General features: G+C 46.0%; 1 protein-coding gene across 1 annotated transcript in view; it reads left to right on the plus strand.

Annotated features, from left to right (window-relative positions):
* The first annotated feature begins 3367 nt into the window (after nucleotides 1-3367).
* Nucleotides 3368-26029, plus strand: part of FGF2 (fibroblast growth factor 2) — a 44941-nt gene continuing 22279 nt past the window's right edge. The window contains exon 1 of the mRNA XM_081135343.1: nucleotides 3368-3934. Coding sequence (XP_080991469.1) covers nucleotides 3757-3934 — 178 coding nt within the window. The 5' untranslated portion in view covers nucleotides 3368-3756. The remainder of the gene's footprint in view (nucleotides 3935-26029) is intronic.

A 26029-nucleotide genomic window follows, 5' to 3' on the forward strand; every position in this document is an offset into this window, starting at 1 on the left:
TTGTTAGTCTCATGTTTATTTATCTGAATAAATTTTACAATATTGTATGGTTTTAAAATTGTGCAAGAATTTAAACTAGTGTTGTTTAAAATTTTAAAATGTGGTTAGGAAAATTTTACATTATTTTACTATATGTTTTCAACCAGGAACACTTGTGGTTTTTTTTTAAGCTGTCATTAAATTTTTGTACTTTTCATTATTTAAATTATGAGCAATTTTTATTAATTCCAACATAATTTATCTTGGTATTGTGAGGGAAATTCCTCTTCCCTTTATAGTTCCTAAATAGTCATCACTGGAACCTAGTAGTTTTTTATTTTTATTTATTTATTTTTAATATATCTTTATCAATTTCAGAGAGAGGAAAGGAGAGGGAGAGAGATAGAAACATCAGTGATGAGAAAGTCATTGATCCGCTGCTTCCTGCACACCCCCGAATGGGGATTGAGGCCACAACCCCGGGGCATGTGCCCTGACCGGGAATCCAACCCGATCACCTGGATCCCAGGCTGACGCTCAATGGCTGAGCCACGCCCGGTTGGGCTAGTAGTTTTTTTAAATAATGAGCTCTGTATTCCTTATCTTAAAAAACTCTCCTATTGGTTCTATTTTTCGGAATTATCGTTATTTTCCTATTCACTCTTATAATTGGGTAAATTGAGAATGTAAGTAATTTGAGTGCTAGTGGTTAAGCTGAGAGCGAGTTGATTGCATCTAAGAATAGTGTCTGTGTGTGTACAAGTGAGTGTTGGGAGGGGCTGGTTAAGAACTTGAGACAACTGTCTTAATGATGTCTTCTTGGAATTAATACTGTTTGTCTTGGAGACCTAGAATCCCAGAGCTGAATTAATTATTTCTTGTGACATCTCCTCTCCTGGTTTTGGTAGGAACTAGGAAACAAGGGGTTACTGTGCATGGAATGCAGTTCCACAAGATCTGTGGGCCATTAGCATACACATTACTTAACAGTGTGTGGCTATTCCCAAAATTTCTGGATACTACTGTGCATAAATGTAGATGTAAACAAAAGCCATCTCCATCTTTTCGTCCTTTCAGGCTATGACCAACCTCACTGTCCTTAGCAAGCATAGCAAAGCTTTCCAGTTTATGATTATCTGTTTCTTAAAATGTAGCCATAAATATTTTTGTTAGTAGCATATGGTAGGGCATGACAATGGATATAAATATCCTGGAGATACTATGACCACCAGGAGGTATGGCCCCTGGCACTACAGCGTTCTTTGTCCCTTTGTCTTCCCAATCGCTAGTACCTGAATTATATTATAAAAACTCTACAGTAACAGGAGTCTTTAGCAGAGGATAATTTGTGCAAAATTGCTAGGCCAAGTCTTCTGCTCTCACCCAATCTTTCCTTCAAGTAAAATACCCTGCAATAAAGTCTGTTATATTCTATGGAGTTGCCTGCTTTGCCTTGCAGTCTGAAGTTACCTTTTTGTTACGGTGGCCATTACACCTTTGCCCCACTGTTGGAGATCCTGTTAAAAAATATTTTGACTTAGATCTTACTCCTTTGCTCTTGGAATATTCAGGTTTCTGCAACACAGTGTTCAAGGCTTATTCAAATATGCTTTGTTTCAAGATAATTGGTAACCTGATGAGTGTGTTGAATGAACTCAAAAAGCGTCTGGAGGCTTTGGCTAGAAATAAATGATAAAGATTTATCCAAGAGCCTTAGGGTGTATAAACCAGAAACACAATTAGGCAATACCCAGAATATTCCAAACAAGAGAGAAAAGCTAAGAGTTCTTATAATAAATAAAGAAGTACATTCTTGAGAAGAATCAGTCCTGCGTTGTTAGTCTCTGGACTGGACCAAGACGGTGATCCTCTAGACGACCGCTGTCTGCATAATGGATGTCGGGTGGTCTGGGTACAGGAACATTCTTTCCTTAGTCTTTTGGGGGGTAATCAGAGGGTTGTCTGGTGGTTTGATGACATGGGACTGGAAAGTTCAGCAGTTTAAGTTCCCAGGCTAGTTAAAACAGGAATAGATTTGGTTCCTCCTGCCTCAGCCTACTTGATTTTAGTAACTTAGCAGCTTGACTATAATGACTCCATTTTATTTCTTCACTCTCTTCCTCAAGGGCTACAGTAGTGGTAAGCATTCCTTGGGATGCCTACAGAGATCACCTGGAAGGGAGCTGTCTTAACAGATTTTCAAGGCAGATGAAACCTGCCAATTTTAGAGAGAGATGGCAGAGAACATACACCAGCCCAGACGATAGTATGCCTGGTTTGAAAGCTCCAAATTACTCCTAATGAACATCCTAGACATGCATCTGGAGCTAAGCCCCTCTAGGAGACTTATGAACAAATGCACTCATGGGTGATTTTTGAAACCAAACATGTTCCTAAATAGAGGAACTTCTGTATTCTCACCTCTTCCTGGAAGCTTTCCCTAACCCCTGCCTGCCCCCAAGCTGCCTTACCCCTCGGCTAAAATCTCACTTCATTTTACTCCCCTGTGGTCTTGACACTCTCCGGTGGTCCTTGTGTTGCTCCCGCCCCATTGTCTCCGTCCCTGAGCCAGAAGATCCCACCTCCGCAGGGCGTCTCCCACCGCGCTTACCAAAGGCTCTGCACACTGTGCGCGCTCAGTATATGGAGTTTTATGGGCGCATATTTGACTAATCTGTAGTGCCTGTTATATTCTACCGAAAGCCACCAAAGTGCAACTAACTTCAGTTCTGTAGTTCGGGATTTTCACAGAACTGTCCTGCCTAGGATTAGCGACACTTGAGGAATGAGACAGTAACACGCGGCTATCAGGATAAGGATCTTCATCTTCCCACGTTGCCTCCCTGAGGGCGGGTTGGCAAAGGAAAACCTTTCCTCTCAGCAACCAGCCCGCTCCCCAACTCAGGCCTCTTTCTCTCCTTTTGCTGGCAAACGACTTCAGCCTGTGCCTGCAATTTGAACAGTGTGTGTCCCGCGCCTCCCCCCTCTCTTCTGGGGATTGGAGATGTTCAAAACCTATTCCGACACAGGAGCCCACCCCCAATTCTGCTTTCTCTACGTCTTGGGGGTGGACATAGTTTCCCCGCACAGAAACGCAGGCGCTGGGAAAGGACGGGGGAGCCAGTTGCGTTTAAACTTGGAAAGGTCGAGTCCGGCTGGCGGCGCCGCAGGAGCTCAGCCGCGCGCAGAGATACCGAACGTGGTGCGGCGACGCGGCGCCGGGGCGACCCGGGGGAAGCAGCCGGGGGAGCCCCGGCGCGCCCCGCACCTCCCCGCCCCCGCCGCGCTCGGCCCCCCGCGGCCGACCTCCGGCGCTTGCGTGCTGCGGCCGGAGCGGGCAGGGGGCGGTGCGCCGGGAGGGCGGAAGCGGCCGCGGGGGTGGTGGGTGTCGGGGGTGGAGAGGTAGAAGATGTGACGCCACGGCCCGGCCGTGCCAGAGCGGCGGACGCGGTGCCCGCGGCTGCAACCGGTCCCGGGCGCTGCAGCGGGAGGGAGGCGGCTCTCCCGAGAGTGGCGGCCGCGGAGACTCCGAGCCCCAAATCCCCGCTCCCGGGCCGCCCGGCTGCCCGCGCGCCGGGGCCGGCGGAGAGGGCAGGGCCGAGCGGCGCGAGGCTGGGGACCCGCGGGCGCGGCAGCGCGCCGCCGGGCGGGAGGCTGGGGGGCCGGGGCCGGGGCCGCGCCTCGGAGCGGGTCCGAGGCCGAGGCCGGGGCCGCGGGGCGGCGGCTCCCCGCGCGGCGCCAGGGGCTCGGGGACCCCGGCAGGGCCCCGGTGGGGCCATGGCCGCCGGGAGCATCACCACGCTGCCAGCCCTGCCGGAGGACGGCGGCAGCGGCGCCTTCCCGCCCGGCCACTTCAAGGACCCCAAGCGGCTGTACTGTAAAAACGGGGGCTTCTTCTTGCGCATCCACCCCGACGGCCGAGTGGACGGGGTCCGGGAGAAGAGCGACCCGCACAGTAAGTTCTGGCCCGTCCCACCTCCAGCTCCTGGGGCTTCCACTTTGCTTCATGCCAGCCTCCGCAACCTCACCCCACTTCCATCTCCTAGGGTGCACCCTCCTCTCCATTCCAGCACCACTTCCATTCCTGGGGTGCCCCCTCCGTTCCAGCTCCCCCGGCTTCCATCTCCTGGGGCGCCCCCCCGCTCCATTCCAGCACCACTTTCATCTCCTGGGGTGCCCCCCTCGGTTCCAGCTCCCCCGGCTTCCATCTCCTGGGGTGCCCCCGCCGCTCCATTCCAGCCTGCGCGCTCCTCCTTCTCTTCACTTGGACCCAGTGGGACTGCGGTTTCTTTCCTCGCGGCCCTTCACGGTTTCAGGTTCACCGCCCGCCACCTTCTGCCCGGGCTGCGGTGTCGGGTTAAGCGCCCCTCGGGCTTTGGGGTGCCAGTTTCCCTGTAAACCGGCCCCCTGGGCGCGGAGCCGCAAGGCGCGCGGCCGGCTCCCTTCTCGCCGACAGCTTGTCGCGCCGGGGATGCCAGCGGCGAGGAGAGATGTGTCCTGCCCCCAAGTCGCGACCCTTTCTCTGTCAAACGCGCGCGATCCCCCGGGCGAAGACCGAGGGGACGCGGCGGAATTAGACTTTCTTTTTTGGAAGAACACCTTTCGGAATCGCGTCCTAAAATTCCGATCCGGTAGGACCCAGGCAGCTGGCACGCAGCTCTCACCCATCCATTGCCCCCCCACCCCCCCGAATTGCCGAAAGCTAAAAGAGCAAAAAAAGCCAGGGAATCGGTTAATAAAATGCGCAGATCTTTGTTTCAATAGTGAGAAAAACTACAAAAATTTTATCTTCCACCTGCAGTGATTAGCTTCGGGACCTCGAGCCGTGTCCCCTCCCTGAAGCGGGGATGGCATCTAGCTTGCATCAGGGTTGAGGAGCACGTGAGAATTTATGATGTCAAGTATGTTTGCCAGTCTACACTTTTGTGTTCTGAAAAATAACCTGTTTATGGTTATAGAAATAACTGCGGAAATCATTGGTTGTCAGACTTTAGGCTGCAGGGGAACGACCTGGAGGGTTTGTTACAACCCATTGCAGAACCCGGACTCCCGGAGTTGCTGACTCCTTAGGTCTGGACCTGGGTCTGATCATTTGCTTTTCTGAGGAGTTCCCAGGCGATGCTGACCTGGGACACACTTTGATGGCGCTGGTCTAGAGCAGAGGATGAAAAAGGCATGAAATAGGCTGATTAATAACACTATTGGAATTGATGTGACAGAAATAGGGTCCAGACATATTTTAACTAATCCTGTAGGGTAGGTAAAACACCTGTGTTAAACGCTGTCTGGCGTTCCTTACCTCAGCGGTTTCAGGTGGAATCTGATCCCCTATTTACCTGAGAAAGGTCCAGCAGGATCCCAGAGCTCCACTCTGTAGAAGTTAGTCTTTATCTTTTGAAGCTAATGAATGTCATTCACTCTGAAACGAGGGGGAGGAAGCAGGGAAAGCTGTGCAACCAAACCTGCATAGATGAAGGACAGGGAAATGTGCTTTTAGAGTAGTTGCGGGGTAGCTCAGTTGGTTAGAGCATCGTTCGGATGTGCCAAGGTTGTGGGTTTGATCCCTGGTCAGGGCACATACAAGAATCAATCAATAAATAAGTAGAACAACAACCACAAAAATAGAGTAGTTGAGTCTTCATGGGTTCTAAAGTGGCAACCAGCAAAAGGTGCAGGTCCTTAATTTTTTTTCAGGCCTGCCATAATTTAAAATTTTATCAGCCACTTAACATTATCTAGACAAACTGAAAAGATGCTTATAAGGCAATATATGGGTTAGTGCTGTTTCTCTATCTTGATAACTCGCATGTTTGAAACCTGTTCCACAGTTGTTTGCTGGGCTGGCTCAGCTGATGAGGGTAAGTTGCAATATAGGTCCCAGTTAGTTTTATAATTTTCCAGTAGCACAAACTGTTCATGAAAAAAAAAAGGAGCCCGTTATCTGACTAGAAGACAGAAAAACTCTCCTTTAGATTAGGTTCACATTGGGCCTTCTCTTAGCCTCTTTTTTCCCCTCAGATACTTCGTTGCGGAATCAGATTTTTTCTTTGAAGCCTTGGATGCCCGGTTTCCATTAGAATAACAGTGTAGGAGCTCATTAGTGAGGGCAGTTCTAAATTGCATACCACATTACCAGCCCTGTAAAAACTACTGTTTTCTTCCCAGATGTGGGTTGGGCTGTCATTTTTGTCATCTTATTTTAACTCTGGTTCTCAAGTGGGGGTGATTTTGCTCCCCAGGGAACATTTGGCAAGGCTTGGAGACCTTTTTGGTTGTCATACCCCGAAGGGTGCCACTGACATCTGGAGGGTGAGGCTAGATATTGAACATCTGACAGCCCACAGGATACCTCCGTACCCCAGCAAAACATTTTCTGACCCAAATGTTAACAGTGCTAAGGTTGAGAATCCCTGCCAACTTGATGACTAGCTAAAGACATGATCAAAGTGAAGAGGAGAGTACTTACCCAGATTTGTGGAGAGTACTGTTTTTTAAAAAATCTCCTTTTATTAGGCTATAGACTGACAAGAATATAGACCTGAAAATGATGAATTTAGGCCACTTCTGTGTAGCCCAACATGGACATAAGTTTAAGTTCAGTATATTTTGCTGGCATGTCAAAGGCGTGTCAATAGTTGGCCAAAGAGGAGGAGACTAATGGGAAAGACATAAGGAAAAGTGAGTGTGGACATGCTCTAATATTCTCTCAGGTACGTCTCCAATTCCCAGAGCAAACACAACTGACCAGCATACATGGATAAGTGTTAGTGGTTGCCACCGTTTCCCATTGATTATGGCTCAGATGTCTAGACCTGTGTGAAAAACCCATTCCTGAAACTGTTTTATCCAGTTGACCAGAAAAACCTGTCACTGGGGATTGATTCCTTTGGGATTGAATCTTTCTGTCCTGATGTCTTCTAAAATACAAACACCTTTGAAAGGAAGAATTCGGCTATTACCAGGTTTTAATTTTTAGTGTGACTTAAATTGTGATGCAGTTTCTTCCCCAAAAGCTGACCGGAAGGACTGGAATTTTGGAGGAATGCTTTGAAGACTGGCATACATGTGGGGTGCCAGTGAAGTGTGGGGGACGTGGCTCAGGTACTGAAGAAGAGACAGGACAGGGGGACAGAGGCAGACATGAAGGGGAAGGTAGTAGATGACCGAACCCAGCCTTTTTCACTTCTCAGTGTGGCTGCAGCTCATCTTTGCTTCACCTGGGTGTTTGCTTGTGTGGTTTCACTCAAAAGGGCCCATATTCCTGCCCTTTCTCCTAGTCCTGGGAGAACCGTCTTTGAGTGAGCGTCTTGATGAAAGCAAGTTGTGGTGACAGTCTGGTCCCCCAGCGCGCCGTACACCCGCCTTCCTCTGGGCGTCCTGGATATTTCGGTAGGCCTCTTCCAAACGTCCATGGAAATGGGTAAGGTGAAGTGTATTCTCCATAGCCGTGAACCCTGTGAAGACATTCAGGAGACAGAACATTTTATTCTGAGTAGCGCGTACAACATGCGGTGGAGTATAGTGAGATGTATGCTGCTTGTGTACATTTTAGCATTAAATGTGTTCCAGATGCTCTTATTGAGGGAAGAGTGAAGGTAGTTAGAAATGCTGGGTCTACCCTCTGGCTTCTCTCAGGAGGTGACTGCCTGTCGCTACATTCCTCTGCCTCCAGGCCCAAGAGGACACTGAGACTGGGAAAGGCTGAAGTCCTCCCACTTCCCACTCCTATGGACCAGGATGGATCCTGGTGGGCCTCACACCCTGCCTGCCCCCGCCATGGCACAGTCGCCATGCAGCCTCGACCATAAAACCATGCACTCGTGACATTCAGAGGGAGGCTTCAGACCTTCTGGTTCACTGATCTCGCTTTGTAGAATAAGATACCGAGGTTCACCTGCCTATTTTCTCTTAGATCCTCTGAACGAGCTTCTTGCCCACCTGGCCCCTTGCCTCATTGCTCTCTTCTATTCAGTCAGAGCAAGCACCCTCTGGGTCCCCCTTTGTAGGGTCTTCTGTTTCAGGATACTAGCAGCCAGCCCCTCTTCCTAGTCCACAGGCTGCCTCTGGTTGGATTCCTGGGGTAGTAGATAAAGCCATCTTTATTTCTCTTCCTTTATATAAATGGAACCATTGAGTTCATGACACCAGATTCTCTCCCCCCACCTTTTTGGGTCATATCTGGCAAGTGGATCCCACTGATTTGCCTTAATAAGCATGGTATTTACTGTGATGCTATTTGTGTGCAGTAAACAAATGAAGTAAGAATCTAATAGCTCATTTGATGGTGGAAATCATGTAATCGGTGCAGCAATGAAAGGACAATTCATGAGTCATGGATATTACCACACCTTAGGAGCCTTGAAAGATGAGTGTGGTGCCAAGTGACTTCAGCCTAGAGAAGGCAGTATCCCCTTGTGACATGCCCTGCGGGCCCTCGCTGTGTTTATAAAGCAGCCATTATGTAATTAGATTTTGATGGTGGTGTAACAACCAGCGTCTAAGTATTTTCATTTTGATTTATGTTACCACTTTAAATGGATGGCCATGATTTGGAAGTTTAATTTAAAAATAAAATATTACAGATGTAATAATCAAAACAAGAACCATCCTTTGTACATTATTATTGTAAAATTGACCTCATTCATCTCCACGCTGATTCTCAGAAGTGGAACCATTGACTGGATTACACTAGAAAAGAAAAGGCGATTTAAGGTCTCACATTATTAGAATTGTTATTGACAAACCACAAGATGCCTGTGCAGCAGGACAGTGACTACCCTTGTGCCGTGGCCTCTGCGTGCTTTTCCAGTTCCAGTGTTTGCTGCTTTCCCCGCGCCCTGCTCGGGCCCCTTGTCCTGAGGCACCCAGGCGTCTGTAAGAAGGCTGGCCTGGGAAGAGGTAGAGAAAGCAGATCCCCGTGTTGAGGTGCAAACCTAAAACTCATCACCGTGTTCTAGCCAAACAACTATACTTTGTTCTATTTTGTTGTTGAGCTTGTCATTTTCTGCACTCTGCACTCAGGGACCTGATCGCGCACTTAAATTATATGTCGTCAGTGCTCCTAATGTTTAATGCTTGGTAGTTTGGAAGATAATTCGGTACAACAGTTATCAGTGTAAAATTTTCATTGTATGGTAGGAAGTGGCAGTTGTGGCATCATGACTTTCAGCGTCCCCTGTTGTATCTGTTGTTAGGTTGGCTACTGCATTCTCCTTTGCTCTCCAGCTCTCCCTCTAAGCCAGGTTATTTGCAGCCACAGGAATGTAGGAAAGGACTAAAAAGTGGTGACTCCCAGAGAACCTCACCCACTGAGCCATGGACTATGGTTCTTAGAAGCCAGACCATTCCCTTCAAAATCCTAAGGGATATTTTTAGTTTGAGGAAATTTGGAGTACCTGAAGGCAACAGACAGCCAATATCCAGTGTTTAATTTATGCCTCATCCCATCTGTCACCCTTCCTGCACAGGGTGGCTTTTGAGTTGATCAGTGTGTCCTTAAAGCTTACTCATTCATTTACAGAAATCCGCTGTCTGTGTATTAGTATTTTCAAAGGGCTACTTACTTCTCCATGTTAACTTACCCTCTAGATGGAATTATCCCATAGAATTCTGAAATGAAAGGTTCACAGGTTTTCAAGATATTCTGGAGATCAAAACAATGAAGAGGAGGTATATAAATATTGAGTGTTATGTTCCAGGTATAACTGAACTGTTGACAGGAATCTTCTGGGTTTAATTTATAATTAAACTATACATTAATTTATAATTAAAATTTATAATAAACAATAACTCAAATTAGACAAGAAAGAAGTGTGTGTGTTTTTGTTTGTTTTTAAATGTATTTTTATTGGTTTCAGAGAGAGAGGAAGGGAGAGGGAGAGAGGGAGAGAAACATCAATGATGAGAGAGTCATTAATCGGCTGCCTCCCGCACGCCCCCTCCTGGGGATCGAGCCCGCAACCCTGCTTGTGCCCTAACCCCGAATCGAACCTTGATCTCCTGGATCCTAGGTTGTTGCTCAACTGCTGAGCCACGCCAACTGGGAAGAAGCATGTGTGTTTTTAAAGGGACTTTGTGTAGAGTAGTCATGATCTGGCTAGCTTCTGTGAGTGGGTTATTCTCTGTTCATAATGTGGGCACTTCGAGAAGATGCTGGCACCTTAATAAGGTAGGAACCATGACTTCTCCATATAAATAACATCATAAAAGGCTTGTACCTTTTACTCATGGAGTGCTCACTAAATGTCAGTGGGTGATGGAAATGTTCTGTGTGGATCTTCCTGTGGAATAACTACTCATGGGCCATGCTGGGAACAGCTTGGTGGAGGATTATCATTCTCTTGGTGTAGTAACATGTGCATTGAGACACTTGGTCAGTCTTAATGAAGATGATTATATGTAAAAAGTTATATTTGTGAAATATTTGGGGATCTCAGAGGCTGGCTATTAGCATTTCTTAGGCTAATTTATAGAAAGATGAATCATTTTTTAGGAAAGTTGAAAACTCTCATGAGGAATTCTGTTTTCTTTAAAGAGCATTTCAGAGTTTTATGACTTCCTGTGTGATGTAAAGTTCCTCAGGTGCGCGTGCATTGCTCATTCATTCTTTCTTGTGGCCATTATCCTGGAATCATTGTATCAGCTTTTCTCTTTTTAACTCTGGACTCTGCTTAAGTCATTCTGGGCCCCAGTGTGTTCCAGTTTCATCACATGTCTGTATCCTATTTGTCATCTTTGTTCTGACATTTGGCACTATATTGCCTGTCCCTGTCTTGGGAATTCCCTGGCTCTGTTACACCACATCAACCTGGTTTCCTCCCCCCCCCCCACCCACACCCAGCAGTCTTCTGATCTCTCCTTTTGGTCTTTGACTTTCCTGTCCTCATGCACAGTGGCCACTCAAAGAATGTTTAAGTCCAACATGTGCCCAATAAATGAGCAAAGTATTTGAACTTCCTCTCTGACCTTCTTCTCAAATTCTCCTTTCCCCTGAGCCTTTAGTTGGGCTGTTCCCTTGAACTCAAAAGTCCTCTCAGTCCCCTTCTCTCCTGTTAGTCCCAGCTGTGCTTTGGGCCCCATTTCTTTCACGCCACCCTGTGCCCGTCTTTCCTTCCCTGTGTGCTATCTAAAAATTCAAAGAGCTTGATGTGTTTTAATTTCATGTCCCTGTGTTTAACTGGAAATTCCTAGTTGGTAAGGATTTTTTGTAAAGAAATTCAAACCACATTACCTGGCAGTCATGTACTCTTCTGCTCTGAGGGCCTGAGACGAAATTACTTGTCCCAGGAGCCCCTTCGCTCCATTGCTGAATAAAGGACCAGGCGGAGGCCCATGAGGAGGTTCAATCTCTCTTTGTCAAATGAGCTAGAACTGTAAATAATAAGCTTAAATACTTCAGTATGAGGCATGCAGAATGGATGCATTGAATATGGCATCATTGTAGTTCTCTCTGCAGACCCCTTGAAGCAATACAGATAAAACACAGTCATTTGTTAGGCTTACTTTTTACTGTGGAAGGTTTTCTTTTCAGCTGTTGAATAACATCAGTATTTCTAGCTAATTCCAGAACTAGTAATAATCCTCTAATTCAGGAATGAAGATCTAAGAATCCATACTTGAATAAAACACTTTAATCCGTAAATCTCTCTCTCTCTCAAGTCTCAAACCAGTGAATCATTTAACAAATTGGTATTAAGAGCTGTCTGGGACCATTGTTTGTATCCTTTTTGGCTGTGAGGAAATGACACACATCGTTTCACCCTGCTGTTCATTCAGATTTATGAGCCAGTCAGTATTCATCACAACAATCTGAAAACTCTTAAAAGGACAGAAATTGTGTGACGAAGTGAGTCATAGTCTTTGTGATGTGATGTCTGCAAGGATGGGTGGGAGAAATCGCCCAATGACTCCCCTCTAAGCTGAATCATTTTGCAAATAGAAAACAATTCGTAGGTTTTTAGGTGGTCATTACATAAATAGGAAAGGAAGACAGGAAGAGAGTCAAATAATACCTTCATTTAAAACATTACTTTTTGAAATGTTATCACTTGCTGAATAGTCTGTGTTTTGAATTATAAACTAAATCTCTCTACTGGCTAATAGTGTATATCTTTTAATCTAACACCTGCTGTATATCTTCTTTATATATTTATATAAACTTTAAAATTAATTTTGTTACTTTCTTGCCTAGATTTCTTTTTTATTCTCCCTTGTCATATGACCTTTTTCCTCATAGCTGTCTCTAGCCTTGGCTCATTTGAAGATGGTGCGTGTGTGTGTGTGTGTGTGTGTGTGTGTTGTGGGGAGTGTAGTGTCATTTACTCACTGTCTGGATGACTGCTTAAATTGGATGGGGACACAAGAGAAGAAGGTCCCTTTGGTCCTGGAAATTCTAATTCTGGGATGGTATAATCTTGCATTTTGCATGATTGGTCCTCCTTTGTCACTTTTCATCTTATTAGAAACAAAAGTTTGGAGAGCCTTTGAGTCAGATTTAATCTTTAAATATAAAATTGTTTGTATTTCTTTATCTTCTTTGGGGTAAGACATTTGTCAAAAAATTATGTGAAAAGAGATATTCTATTTTGAGTGTGTTTCTAAGTTTAGAAGTTGTTACATACATTACTGTAAACTCCATAATTTTGTAATGGGAATGCAATGCAAGTGAGACTGGGAGGGCAGTGTCGCTAACTGGTTTCATAGAGGATATTAATCTGTACAGACGACATACACAGCAGGCGTTGGGTTAAGAAATATTGAACTACAGGGACACCTCCAGCTGGTACAGGATGGGCCACAGATCATTTTGGAAGGGGGGTATTAAAGCCAGCCGTGAAGTAGTCATGCACTCTGTCCAGCCTTGGCCAGACACCTAGGGAGATTGCCATAGTGAATAGCAGAGTCCCTGTCCCTTGCAGTAGGGGAAGGGCCAGTTGTTTGGCCTTCACCACTGTATTCCTAGGACTTCAGTATTTACTGAGTAGTTATTGAATGAAAATGAATGAATGAATGAGTGAATGAATGAAATTTTTGAAAACATGCTGTATGTTAGCTTTACAAATAGTATGTTTAATCTCGATTACAAACTTGTGAAGCAAGTATCATTATCCTTACTTTCCCGATAAGAGAATAGTTTTCGCTGTTGGCTTTCAAAACACAGCCTCTGCCTGTGACAGCAGCACATAATGAATTGCGAGCTGCAGACTTCTTAGTGTTTAGGATACAGGTTCATGGCCAGAATTCCAGAAGGACAGTATAGCAGAAATTTGAACAGAAATAGTGATTTTAACAAATGATTTAGGCTTTCCTCAGAGACTTTGCCATCTTTTCTTCCACCCCTTTATTGCATTCTTTTTTTTTACTTAGAAAATATTTCTGCCATGATTTAGAATAAAACAGGTTTTTGATATTTAAGGGTTGCTTTGTGAAGAACTCAGGGGTTTTTATGCGGCGTAGACAAAAGCAGAGAGAGTTAGGATGTGGGCGAGGGTAAACACTGGAAGAATGGAGGGAACCTTGGAAGTGGGGTCTGGAGGACCAAAATGCAGGAGGAGCTGAGGGCATGCAGAGACGCAGAGTAACGGAAAGGGTCTTTTAAAAAGGTGGTTTGTTTGTGTTTGCTTGCTTGTTTGTTTTTTCTAAATCCCTTCACCTTTTTCACGAAGTCCCCCAACCCCCTCCCCTCTGACAGCTCATAGACACAGACAGCACCGTGGTGATCACCAGAGAGGGAGGGGGAGGGGAGGTAGGAGAGGGCGCAGGCGGGATAAATGGTGACGGCAGGAGGCTTCACTTGGGGTGGTGAACACATAATGCAGTAAGCAGATGATGCAGTATAGAATTGTACACCTGAAACCTGTATAATTTTATTAACCAATGACATCCCAATAAATTCAACTAAAAATGTATCTACAGTATATAGTTAGCCCTTTCCAGGAACTTTAAGATAGGCTCACTTTTTAAGGACATGTGCAAGATTAAAAACTTAGACCTATTTTATTTTAATCTTCTTCACCAAGTGAGTCAACCAGTAATGTTTGAGTTTCTACTATGTGAGAAAATAAAGATCAAGATAGACAAAGAGATGTCAAAAGAGCATTTACACACATCCAGAGACACATCTAGAATAAACTCTTTTCTTGAAATCACTTGCCCCCTTTTTGTACTTTTTTAAAGAAAATACTTCTTTATTTAAAAAAAAATGTTTTCAGATGTTTTTATTGGTTTAGAGAGAGAGGGAGGGAGAGGCATAGAGAGAAAGAAACATCTGTGAGAGAGTCATTGATCGGCTGCCTCCTGCACGCCCCCTACTGGGGATCGAGCCCGCAACCCGGGCATGTGCCCTGACCGGGAATCAAACAGGTGACCTCTCGGTTCATGGGTTGCTGCTCAACCACTGAGCCACCCTGGCCGGGCAACTTCCTGTATTTTTAAGTGTCATCTCTGTCTTCCATGCCAGCCAGCTCCATCTTGGAGTACATTTCCAGTCTTCATTTTCCTTGTCCTCCCTCCAGCCCGTGCATGTCACTCCTGGTGACCTCCTCATGCGTGCTGGCTCGGCATTCTTACCGCAGCTGCTCTGGTCCTGTCCTGACTGTTGCAGCTGCCTTCTGACCGACGCGTCTGTATTAGTTAGCTGCAGCTGCCATAGCAAAATCCTACGGACCGAGTGGCTCCAACAGAAATGTGTTTGCTCACAGTTCTGGAGGCTTGGAGTCCAAGATTATGGTGTCAGCAGGTTAGGTTTCTTCTGAGGCCTCTGTCCTTGGCTTGCAGATGGCTGTCCTTCTGTGTACTCGCACAAAGTTCCTCTTCTTGTAAGGACAGCAGTCAGATTGGGTTAGGGCCCACCCTAATGGCCCCATTTTAACTTAATCACTTCTTTAGAGGCCCTGTCTCCAAGTACATCATTTTCTGACGCCCTCAGGGCTGGGTTTCAGTATATGAATTTGGGATGTGAGGGATGCAGTTCAGCTCCACACACCGTCTAATCAACTGGCTGTTGTTCTTTGACAGGACAGTCTTTCCTAAGAGCAGCCCTGGTTATGTAATTCCTCTCCTCAGAGAAACACTACAGGCCAATCTCCTGGTACACACATTGCTTACAGATGTGGGTGCTGTTGAAAGTATAAGAATTCTGAAGAAAAGGAGTTACCAGCAAATGGGTGGTTGTCATGGATATCAAAAGTGGGATAAATTGGTTTTCTGGAAACTATAGCTAGGTAGTAAGCTTGATATGCAGGTCCTTGGGAAGAAAAATTCTAAGAGGCTTGAGAATACAGAGAAAAGATAGCACAGTAAGTGGTAGATTGGGTAATAATAGAATGGAAGAGTAGTAACCTACATAGGCTTTATATGTTGATTTCAGTGGAATATCTGACCAAATTTCTCCTGACAACCTTCTACAAAAGAAGTATGCTTTCCCTGGCCGGGTAGCTCAGTTGGTTGGAGCGTCATCCCGATTGGCCAAGGTTGCGGTTTCCATCTGCGGTCAGGGCACATACAAGAATCAGCTAGTGAATACATAAATAGGTGGGACAACGAATCGATGTTTCTCTCTCCCTTCCTCTCTCTCAAATCAATATAAATAAATAGAAGTACTTTTTCTCCAGGAGTCTAGTTTTTTTCATGTTTGGGCTTTTTAAGCCAGGACCCGAGGACCGTATCACTTTTAATGAACTGGAATTATGTTCTCTCTCTAAAAGGTAAAACAGTAAGATAAAGAAAATTGATGATATGGGTTTATTATCATGACCTAAAAGTATTATTACCAGACAGCTGACCCTGTTATTAATTACCACCAAAAAGTGATACTTTAGATTCTTACTCTAAATCAAAACTCTAAATTTTAGGAGACACTTGACCCAATATAGCTAATATCCCCATAAGCAGGAGAATTTAGTTAGTTATTCACATATACATCTTGCAGTTCAACTCATTTTTCTTGGAAGGCACTGCAGGAAATTACATTACTCAAAGTTAGGTATTCTTTTGAGTGTTTTAATGAGATTAGAAAGAAAACCAGTTGGGATCTCTGTTTGGTTACACCTATGTTGAATATTTTCCAGACTTAAATTATTTTTGGCTTGCCTAATGATGCAGAACGGTAGAGCTTATGTTGTAGAATTCTGGGGGATCTTGGCCTTGCCCATGGGTGTCAGCTCCAGAAGTGGGTGGTGGTTCCTGTTAGGCACTTCTGGTTTTCTAGAAGGAGCCTAATGCCCACCATGGCTGATCATCAAAGCACATGGTTCTGCTCTCTAGGTAGGCCAGCGGGCAGAACCTTTTACAAGTCCTGCTGCAGGGAATATTTATGGAAGCCTGACTCAAGGATATATGGTACATCTTTCCTGGAAGTTGAGGATTTTAACCTGGGAGGAGCAAGGTCCATGGACAAGCCCTCCTGTATGGAGATGCTGCCTGGGCTGTAACTGGACAGACGTTCATCACCTGGTGACCTGCAATTCAATTTTGAGGCCTCTATTATGGCTCTCCAGAAAGAGAAAGAAGAGGAGGAGGGGAAGGAGAATGGAGAGATTTATTTTAAGGGATTGGCTTATGTGATTTTGCAAGCTGGCAGTCTGTCAGGCCCAGAGAAGAGCTGATGTTGTTCAAGTCCAAAAGGCCATCTGCCAGCAGGATTTCTTCTTGCTCAGGGGAGGTCAGTCTTTGTTCTGTTCAGGCCTTCACATGATTGGGTAAGGCCCACCCACATTACTGAGGACAGTCTGCTTCACCTGGAGTCTACCTATTTAAATGTAAATCTCATCCAAAAACACCTTCAAAGAAGCACCCAGAATAATGTTTGACCAAATATCTGGGCACCATGCCTCAACTAAGTTGACAAATAAAATTAACAGTCATAGGGCTCTTGATGGCATACATTCTAGACTGGCCCTGTCTTGGATAGGACCAACTTACTCATTGCAGTGTCCCAAGGACATGGGCTAGAGAGTTCCTGATAGAGCCACTAGAGTGACCTCCTATTCATACTGAGAGGTGTAGTTTTGCTTTGGTCCCCAGGTTACCACTGAGGCCCTAAGTAGGCCTCTCCTTCCATGACTGGTGTTTGCCAGAGAACATGGAGTCTAGCTTCTTTCCTCTTTTCCTACTCTTCCTCCCCCTCCTCCTCTTATAATTGAGATATAATTGCCATATAGCATTGTATCAGCTTCAGGTATATAGCATAATGGCTGGGTATTGTCTATATTGTGAACTGATCACTACATTAAGTCTAGTTAACATCCGTCACCTCACATAGTTACAGATTTTCTTTTCCTGTGACAAGAACTTTTAATATCTACTCTCTTAGCAACTTTCAAATGCACAGTACAGCATTGTTAACTATAGTCATGCTGTCCATCACATCCCAGGGCTGACTGATTTTATCACTGAAGTTGTGCCTTTTGACCACCTTTACCCATTTTGCCCTCCTTCCTTCCCTCTCCCTCTCCACCTTTGACCACCACCAGTCAGTTCTCTGTTTCTGAGTTGGTTTTTTATTTTTTATTTGTATTTTTATTTTTTAAATATATCTTTGTTGATTTCAGAGAGAGGAAGGGAGAGGGAGAGAGAGAAACATCAGTGATGAGAGTCACTGATCGGCCGCCTCCTGCACGCCTCCCACTGGGGACCGAGCCCGCAACCCGGGCATGTGCCCTGACTGGGAATTGAACCCCGATCTCCTGCATTATAGGTCAGTGCTCAACTGCTGAGCCACGCCGGCTAGGCACTGAGTTTGTTTTTAAAGTAGATTCCACATATGTCTTTGTCTTTCTGGCTTATTTCACTTAGCATAATTCCCTCGAGGTTCATGCATGTCATCTCCAATGGCAGGATTTCCTCTTTTTCCTGGCTGAATAATGTTCCACTGTATGCATATACCACATCTTTATCCATTTATCCATTGATGGACACTTAGGTTGCTTCCATCGCTTGGTTGTTGTGAATAATGCTGCAGTGAGCTCGTAGGTGCAGATGTATTTTTGAGATAGTGATTTTTTTTCCTTTGGATAAATACTCAGAAGTGGAATTGCTGGATCATATGGTAGTTTTATTTTTAGGTTTTTGAGGAATCTCCCCCACACTGATTTTCATTAGCTTCTTTCTCCTGGTCCTTTTTCTTCTTCTGACATGTGTGGGTTAGTTTCATTTCTTTAGGATTTCTGAAAACAAGCATGATGGTCCTGTTTCAGAAGAAAGGACATTATTAGATTAAACAAACAAAACGACTCCCACCAAGATCACAGTGCTACTCACATGTGGAGACATGTCAGCTGTGGTTGCTCGTGGTCCCGGAAAGGGTCACGGCTATCCCTGGTCTCTGCCAGCTGCTCCACAGGCCTCCTGTTCTTCTCATCACAGAGCTGACCTGGCCTCGGAGCCTGACGTTGAGGACCAGCCAGCAGAGGGGCGTGGAGGCTGCAGTCTGATTACCTGGAACAGGCTGGTTTTGTTTTTTTAAGTCATATTCTGGTCTGTGGTTGGAAATGCCTGTTGCTCTGTCAAAGCATCGTTCCTTGTGGAGGAAGATGACATCCATCAGCAGCAGTGCAGCAGCAGAACTAGGGGCACTTTAGCGGGGGGGCTGTCTGAGCCCCCTGCCAAGTCCTGGGGGGCAGAAGGAAGGCAGGGTGGCCAGCAGATGCCAGCCTGGGAGCTACCTGGGGTGTGAAGGAAAGGGCCACGGGCAGGGTCCTTCCCTGCACTGCAGATGTCCTGGGCCTGCACCCTGGACACTTGAGTCTCCTGACTGGGTATCGTTGACCTCTGTGCCTTGGGTGCAAGGTGCCTGCCCACTGAGAAGCTAAAGGCCATGCCAGAATCCCACCCGATACACAGATTTCAGTGTGCCAATTTATAGCAAAATGGCACCAAATGACAAACTGTCTGGAGACTTAGTTGCTGTAAAAAAAAGATGAATGTGTTGCACTAGATGGTGAGCTTAGGGTGGCGGGCATAGTGTGAGTGGGTACGTTTTCAGGTTTGGGAACATTGAGGGACTTTCTGTCTGTGTGATCAGTGTTTTCTTTGAAGTAGGAGGGAGAGGGGTAAGGCTGTGGGCCTGGCAGCCTGTGGAGCATGGGGCCAGTTTATGTGGCCTCTGGGGAGAATGGGAGGGGAAAGAGACCTGGGGAGTGCTCACGGTTGCGGAGCACTTGCTGAGAGCCCACCTGAGGGTGGGGACCCCATAGCCCTAATCATACCTGCCTGGAGGACTATCATTCCCAGGTGCATTGCACTGTGTCTGTTCAACTGCATGTGCAGGGGTAGAGAAACCAGCTGGTTCTATGGCGCTCGGCTTTAGAAATGCTGAAATGAAAAAGCGGGAGGCTTGAATGATGCCCCTGAGCTCAGGTTGATGGGGAAGTGAAGCCTCGGAGGTTCAGAACTGGTGGATAAAGTGGGGGAGTCAGCACCCATGAAGTCATGAGGCTGAAGAGCCAGCAGCCGGTCAAGAGGGTGTATCGAGTTGGAGCTTAAGGGGAATGAACAGTTCTGGAAGATGACACAGCCACGAGAGTGGGCAGTGCATGTCGCTGGATTGAATAAACCAAGAATCTTTGAGGCCAGGTTGTTGGTGGGTCTTCTGTATGAACAATGACGTCTTTCAAGATGATGACGAGATGTCAGGTGCCAGATCCCAGAGCTGTCAGTGAGTGACAGTGACCCATCAGTGGATGGCAGCACCAAGGAGGAAGAGGGGATGAACCTTGAAGGAGGAAAGGCTTTAGCTTGGTGGCAGGGAAGTAATAGTTGTAGATGCCATTAAGGAAGCCAGAAAAAGGTTTCATATGCTCGAGGGAGAGGCCTGATCCCAGCTGAAAATGGTTCAGAAGAATTGGCCGGACCCCAGTGTGGCTGCAATGGCCTGTGGTGACCAGCAGCCCTTAGCATCCTTCTGGTTTAAAAGTTCTTTCCATGAACCTGAAAAAATGCACACCAGGAGTTAATCCCTTATGTTGCCCAGCTGGAAGACTATGCCCAGACTGAATAATCTTTTATTCTTGTGGCAGTTCCTCCAAACTAGCGCTGAGGCAGTGGTGGATGCCTTTATAGATGCCTGGTCTCTCTTACATAGCCTCACGTATCTTCTGGAGGAAGCAGAAAGGATAACTGAAGCCAAGGGAGCAGGCAGGGTAAGGGCAGCAGAAAGTAGAAGAGGAAAAGGAGGAGAGAGAACCAACCAAATACCCACTTGAGGCCGAGCAGGGAAGATTTCGGCTGAAACAGACTTTCAGATTCAAACTCCCAAGTCATAGTTGCATGGGGCACTTGGCGCCGTCTTCAGGGAGCATTTCCAAATCTGACAAGGTTCGAAAGGAGCAAAAGAAAACACCGTGACGCACTTTCCTGGCCCAGGGGAGGGAAAGACATTCAGTAATTGTGATTTTAGGCTCCTTTTCTGGGAGGGAAGTGTGAATACTAGAGCCAGAAGCTATTTGCTTTATTACTTGTGCACTCTCGTGACATTTCTTTAACTTTATAAGTTATAGCAATGAACTCTTTGTCTTTTCATTAGAAGGAAGAAGAAGAAATAGTATGAGACGATTTTCTTTGGGAAGATAAGACCTCTTACTTGTTGGTATTTTCATTTATTCCCCTGCTGTCCCCCACCTCTGCATCTCTACACAACTCATTGCTTGGAACAAGGCACAATTTTAGCATTGGTTCAACCAGCGATTCCTTGAGATGACAAATGAGGAAATGACAGGGTGACACGCTTCACATGCTTCTGTGTGGTTCATAGTCTAGACAGAGAGGAGGCTGATCTGTGACCCCAGGCCCTGAGGTGACTGTGGGCAAGCATTTTACCAACCTGGGGCTCTACTTCTTGCCTTTAACTGAAAAGTCTGGACTAGGTGGTTTCTAAGAGCCAAGCTCTAAGGATAGCTGAATCAAATTCTGCTGGAGGCTCAAAGAATGAGTTTGAAGAATGGCTGATAAAGTCCTCAGAAGTAGTCATGGCCCAAGGAAGAGTATGAACCCAGAAAAGAGGGCACTTCATGCCGAACCTGGCCCCAGAGATGGCCAGAGTGACCTTAAAGCAATGGACATGGGAGGCGAAACTCCCTTAGCCAGAGAGGACTCCGAGTGTAGCTCTGGGAGACACTGCTGGTATCCGAGGTGAGGAACTGGCTTTCTAAATGGGGCCAACAATTAATTCCTTAACTGAAATGTATTGAACAGATATTCTTGAAATTAGAGAAAAAATGCAAAACTATAGTCAAGTGGTGGTTCTTTCTGGCCCTGCCCTACCCTCAGCCCTCCCCCCCCTCTTGTCACTCCTCTATTAAGGTCATTCTCAGGGCTTCATCTTTCACATTCATGCAGGTGACAGGTAGCCCTGAGTCTCATCTGTGCCTTTCTAGTTGTAGGATCTTGGGTAAGTTATTTCATTTCTTTAAATACCAGTTTCCTCATCTGCCAAGTAGGGATACTAGCTAGTAATAGCTACTGTGTTAGTGTTGTAAGTATTGACATAGAATAACATAGGCAGAGTGTTTAGCATATGGTAGTGCCAGATAGGAAGCCCTTACTGGCTGTTAGCTGTGGCTGTTGTGTACTGACTCTCCCTCTGACACTCTTGTGTCTCATCTGTCCTCCAGTGCTTCAGATATGTTATGTAACAAACATCTCCAAAAGTAATGACCTGACATAACCATTTGGTTATTTCTCATGATTCCATGGATTGACTGGTTCAGCTGGATGGTTCTTCTGCTACTAGTTTGGGATTTCGTTTGCAGCTACAGACATGTCGTGGCTGGGACGGGAATAAATGGCTTTATGTGCCTGTCTGCCATCTAGGCAGGGGTACCCGGGAGCCTGAGACTCTTTCTCCATGTGTTCTCTCCATAAGACTAACTTGGGCCTCTTTACATAGTTGCTGGATCTCAAGAGCAGAGGTTCCTAGTGTGCAAGCTCCATGTCGAAGCGCTGTTTATATCATGTTGGCTAATACCCCATTCACCGAATTCAGTCAACCCAGCCCAAGACTAGAGTCAGTATGGGAGAGGCTACACGAAGTGTGACTGTCAAGAGGTGTGGTTCACTGCGGCCACCAAAATAAGTCTGCCACATCCAGATTCCAAGTCCCTACGGTCTGGAAAATACCTTCATATGGACATCACTCTGTGAGCTCGAATCTGCTAACTTCCCTTCCAGTCAAACGAGCAATTGGTGGTTTTCTTTGATGAGTGTGGAGCTGGTGCTGGGCCATAAATTGGATGTTCTCATTTTATCAATTTTCTCCCCAGGTTATTCCGTGTCACTTTTCATATTTCTAAGTGGAAGACCTAAACACAATTTATTTCCCCTTCTTGGTGTTTTTTTTTTTTTTTTTTAAACCCAAATCCAGGCGTCAGGAAACCCTGGTGTTTATTCCTTGGTTCTGCACCCTCAATGCCACCAGAATCCACATCCCTGTTATCTCACACAGGAACACCTGCAGAGCCTGTCAGGTAGGTTTTCTTTAAACGCCACTTTCAGTCTCTGATGCATTTTTTTTCAAGAGCCCACAGTCTATAGTTCTAATTGTAGGAAACCTAACCTTCCTGCTTGTGTTTCTGAGGCTTTCATTTATTGACCCTACTCCATTGGTACAACTTTTTTCCACTATTGTATGTCACCCAGCCTCCAGAATCAGAGCATGGGGAGGGAAAGCGCCTAATAAGAGAGTCTTAAGTCCATCTACATTACAAATATTTTAGAACACTGAGGGGATGGAGGAGGCGAAGTGGCCCCAGGGCAAAAACCTGAAGACAGGATGTAAAGTGGAAGGAGTTGATTGTTGCTCTTTGTGTTTTCAAGAGTCAGGTAGGAAGTGTGGGGAATCGGATGTTTCAGGGGATTAGAAATTAGATCCCTTTAATGGAATCCCTTAATTTTTAAAAATCTTGAACTGTCTTTTATTATTGCACTGCTTCTGGCTCAGTTGGGCAGCATGTCGACACAGTCTGGTTTCATTGTTACTGGCGGTGCCAGGGGCTGGGTTCTAGTGCTTTGCTTCACACACAGGGAGTGTCTCATAGTGTTTGTTAGCAGAATAGAAGCAAAACTTAAGTTAAATTCATACTTTTTATAAACTAAAATGAACAACATCAAGAAAGTCAAATAAAAGGATGTATGCCCTGGTTGGTGTGGTTCAGTGGTTGGAGCGTTGGCCTGTGCACTGAAGGGTGGAGGGTTTGATTCCTGGTCAAGGGCATGTACCTGGGTTGCAGCTTTAATCCCTGGCCCTGGTCAGGGTGTGTGCGGGAGGGAACCAATTGATGTGTCTTTCTCACATCAATCTTCCTCTCTCTCTCTCTCTCCCTCTCTCTCTCTCTCCCCCCTCCCTCCCTCCCACTCTCTCTAAAAAAAAAATCAATGGAAAAAAATATCCTTGGGTGAAGATTAACAAATAAAAATAAAAAATAAAAGGATGTATATTCTTATGTATGAAATGGAGAGAGGTGCAGAACTCAGCTTCATGAATTATTTTTATGACATTTGTTAGGCTGTCAGTAGTGGGTGGGGTGAGTGAGGGCCTACCTGCTCACACTGCACAGGGAGCGGACCTGTTTCTTCTGTAGATGGAGCACACAAAACGCATAAGCAACTTGGAAAGGAAAGCTGTTATGTATATACTTTTAAATCTATAACTTTTTTGGACCAGATAAAATTTTAAAACAGGACATTGAAAAACTAGCTTCCTGTTTATGTGAGGAGACAGCATGCTAAACTGATAGACACAGAAAGGCATTGACTCAGGAAGTTTAAGGGCATATTCTGCAATTCCCAGGCACGGTTTTGATGCTGTTCCTTTCCATTCCAAAGGCATAGTGTTTTTGTGAGACCCTTGATAGTGTTCAACCTCAGCAATTGGGGTACTCTGTAAGGAAATGGCAGGCATTTTTGAAGACTCTCCTGGCCCACCAGCTTCCAACCCCAGTTTCGAGGGTCCTGTGTTAAAGAGCTCAACTCTCAGTGGCCCATGTAGCTTTATTAACTTGGACTTCACAGCAGCTGCGCTCTGGGCTGGAGCCGCGATCCTGTCCTATTGAAACCCTGTTTTATCCCTTTGGATTTTCAGCACAACTGAGGACGGTCCCTGCTTCTAACTGGTGACTTGGAGGCGGAGGAGCCGGCTCCAGGCTCCCTGAGCTGGGCGGCTCTGCCATGCAGGGTGCCGGGAGAATTTTCCTTGGGAGGGCCTCCTCAGAAGTCTTGGAGATGGGCCTTGAGCTTTGGCTGGAGCCAGGGTTTTCCACAGCGGAGGCTGCAGTAATGCTCGTCATTGATTGAGGGACGTGCTGCCCGACTATTTTCATGAGAGTCAAGTAAAAACCGCTCTTGTCTTCAGCCGGCTTTGAAAGGTGTTTTCCTAATGATTTCCCCAGTCAAATGGGATGACCAAGAGAGTGCAGTTCAATGGCTGGAACACTGGGAAGCCCCCCTCCCTGGGCCCTGCTGCCCCCCTAGCTCCTCCTTTCCTGGGGAACACACTTGCGGCTCTGTTTTCTGTTCTGGAGCTGCCTGAATTGTGTGCTTTTTGTAGATGAATGGGCAGCGCCGGGAACACAAACAGCTCAGCGAGTTGGCATTCACCCCCAGGGTTCGGCGGGCGACCAACCAGGCTGGTTGCATTATCGCCACTGGGCACTTCACTGGACAGAAAACTCAGGCTCTCGCAGTCGTCCAAGAAGCATCGCAGAAGGACAGAAAGAAGCGCCAAGAGGCTGTAGTCAGGATGCGCTCCATCGCTTGGGCATGTTGGGTGCTTGCTTGAGGCAGCTTATATTTTGCTTGTTAACTTGTTCTGAGCTGCTTCTCACTTCAGGGTATTCTGGCCAGATTTCCTTCACAGACTCTGTGTGTGTGTGTGTGTGTGTGAGAGAGAGAGAGAGAGAGAGAGAGTGTGACAGGGTTTAAATTTCTGCACTGGTGCTGAGCGATGGTGGCCCTATGAGCTGGGATATGTGTTCTGCAGTTGAGCACAGACCCCACTGTCCCCTGCTCCTCTGAGTCCTGTCCCCTAACTGCTCAATGCTGCATGTTCCTGTCATGACCCCTCCAGGCCTTGGAGTTTGTTACCCTACTTTTAGCATAAGGATTTCCACAGTTCCTTGAATGCTAAAGTCCATTTACTCTGAGACAAACCAAAGGGGTAGGTAAGGATGCTTCGAAAATTGATTTGTATATAGAACTAAGATGTAGAAGCCTCAGGAGTTGTTTTTCAGTGAACGCATTTCTCAGCTTCTAGCAGTGGCCAACCCTGACTGAAGGCCAGACTTCCCACAGTTTGTTCCGCATCAGGATACAACTCCCTCCCAGGCCTGTGTGCATTGGTCTCCGCAGACAACAGAGCAGCTGTCACACCCGGGGCTCCCACCTCTAGCTCCAGGATGCTCAAGACTTCTCATAAGGGGCACAGATTCCTGCCCCAGGGGCTGAAGGGCCTATTTATTCAGTAAACATGGTAAGAAATACAGAGAAATACGCAGCGATCACATGTTCTGGGGGCACCAAAACAGTTCCGGAGTTGTTTGCTAGTGAAAAACACAACAACTTGTAGACATTCAGACATTTAGGCACAAACAATCTTTGTGCCTTTTCTTTACATAACCCTCTTTCACCACCTAATTCTTTATATGGTGACAGGTAGTGAAAGTGGTATTTGAGTGTCAGCCTTTCCTCTGCCCCCGTGCCCTCGCCTTCTGGTGGAAGCGTTCAGAGGCTACTGTGGAAACTAAAGTTATAGTAAAAATGTTACCTAGGGGAACCTACCTTCTTTACATTACGTGGCTTGTATTTTCTCAAAAAATTCTGTGTCTCTCAAAGCACATATTTCAAATGTTAATTAGTAAGCTAGGTGAGATTTTTGAACTAGTTGGCTGACGTTGTGCAATTAATTTTTTAAATTTTGAGGTAATTGCAGGTTCACATGCAATTGTGAGGAATAATACAGGGAGATCCCACTCACCTTCTCCCCAGCTGTAACATCTTGCAATGCTGTGGCATCGTACCACAGCCAGGGTAGGGTGTTGGTATCGACAGGGGCAAGGTACAG

Source organism: Miniopterus schreibersii, assembly GCF_964146895.1.
Source record: "Miniopterus schreibersii genome assembly, chromosome: 4".
In the NCBI taxonomy this organism is placed as follows: Eukaryota; Metazoa; Chordata; class Mammalia; order Chiroptera; family Miniopteridae; genus Miniopterus; species Miniopterus schreibersii.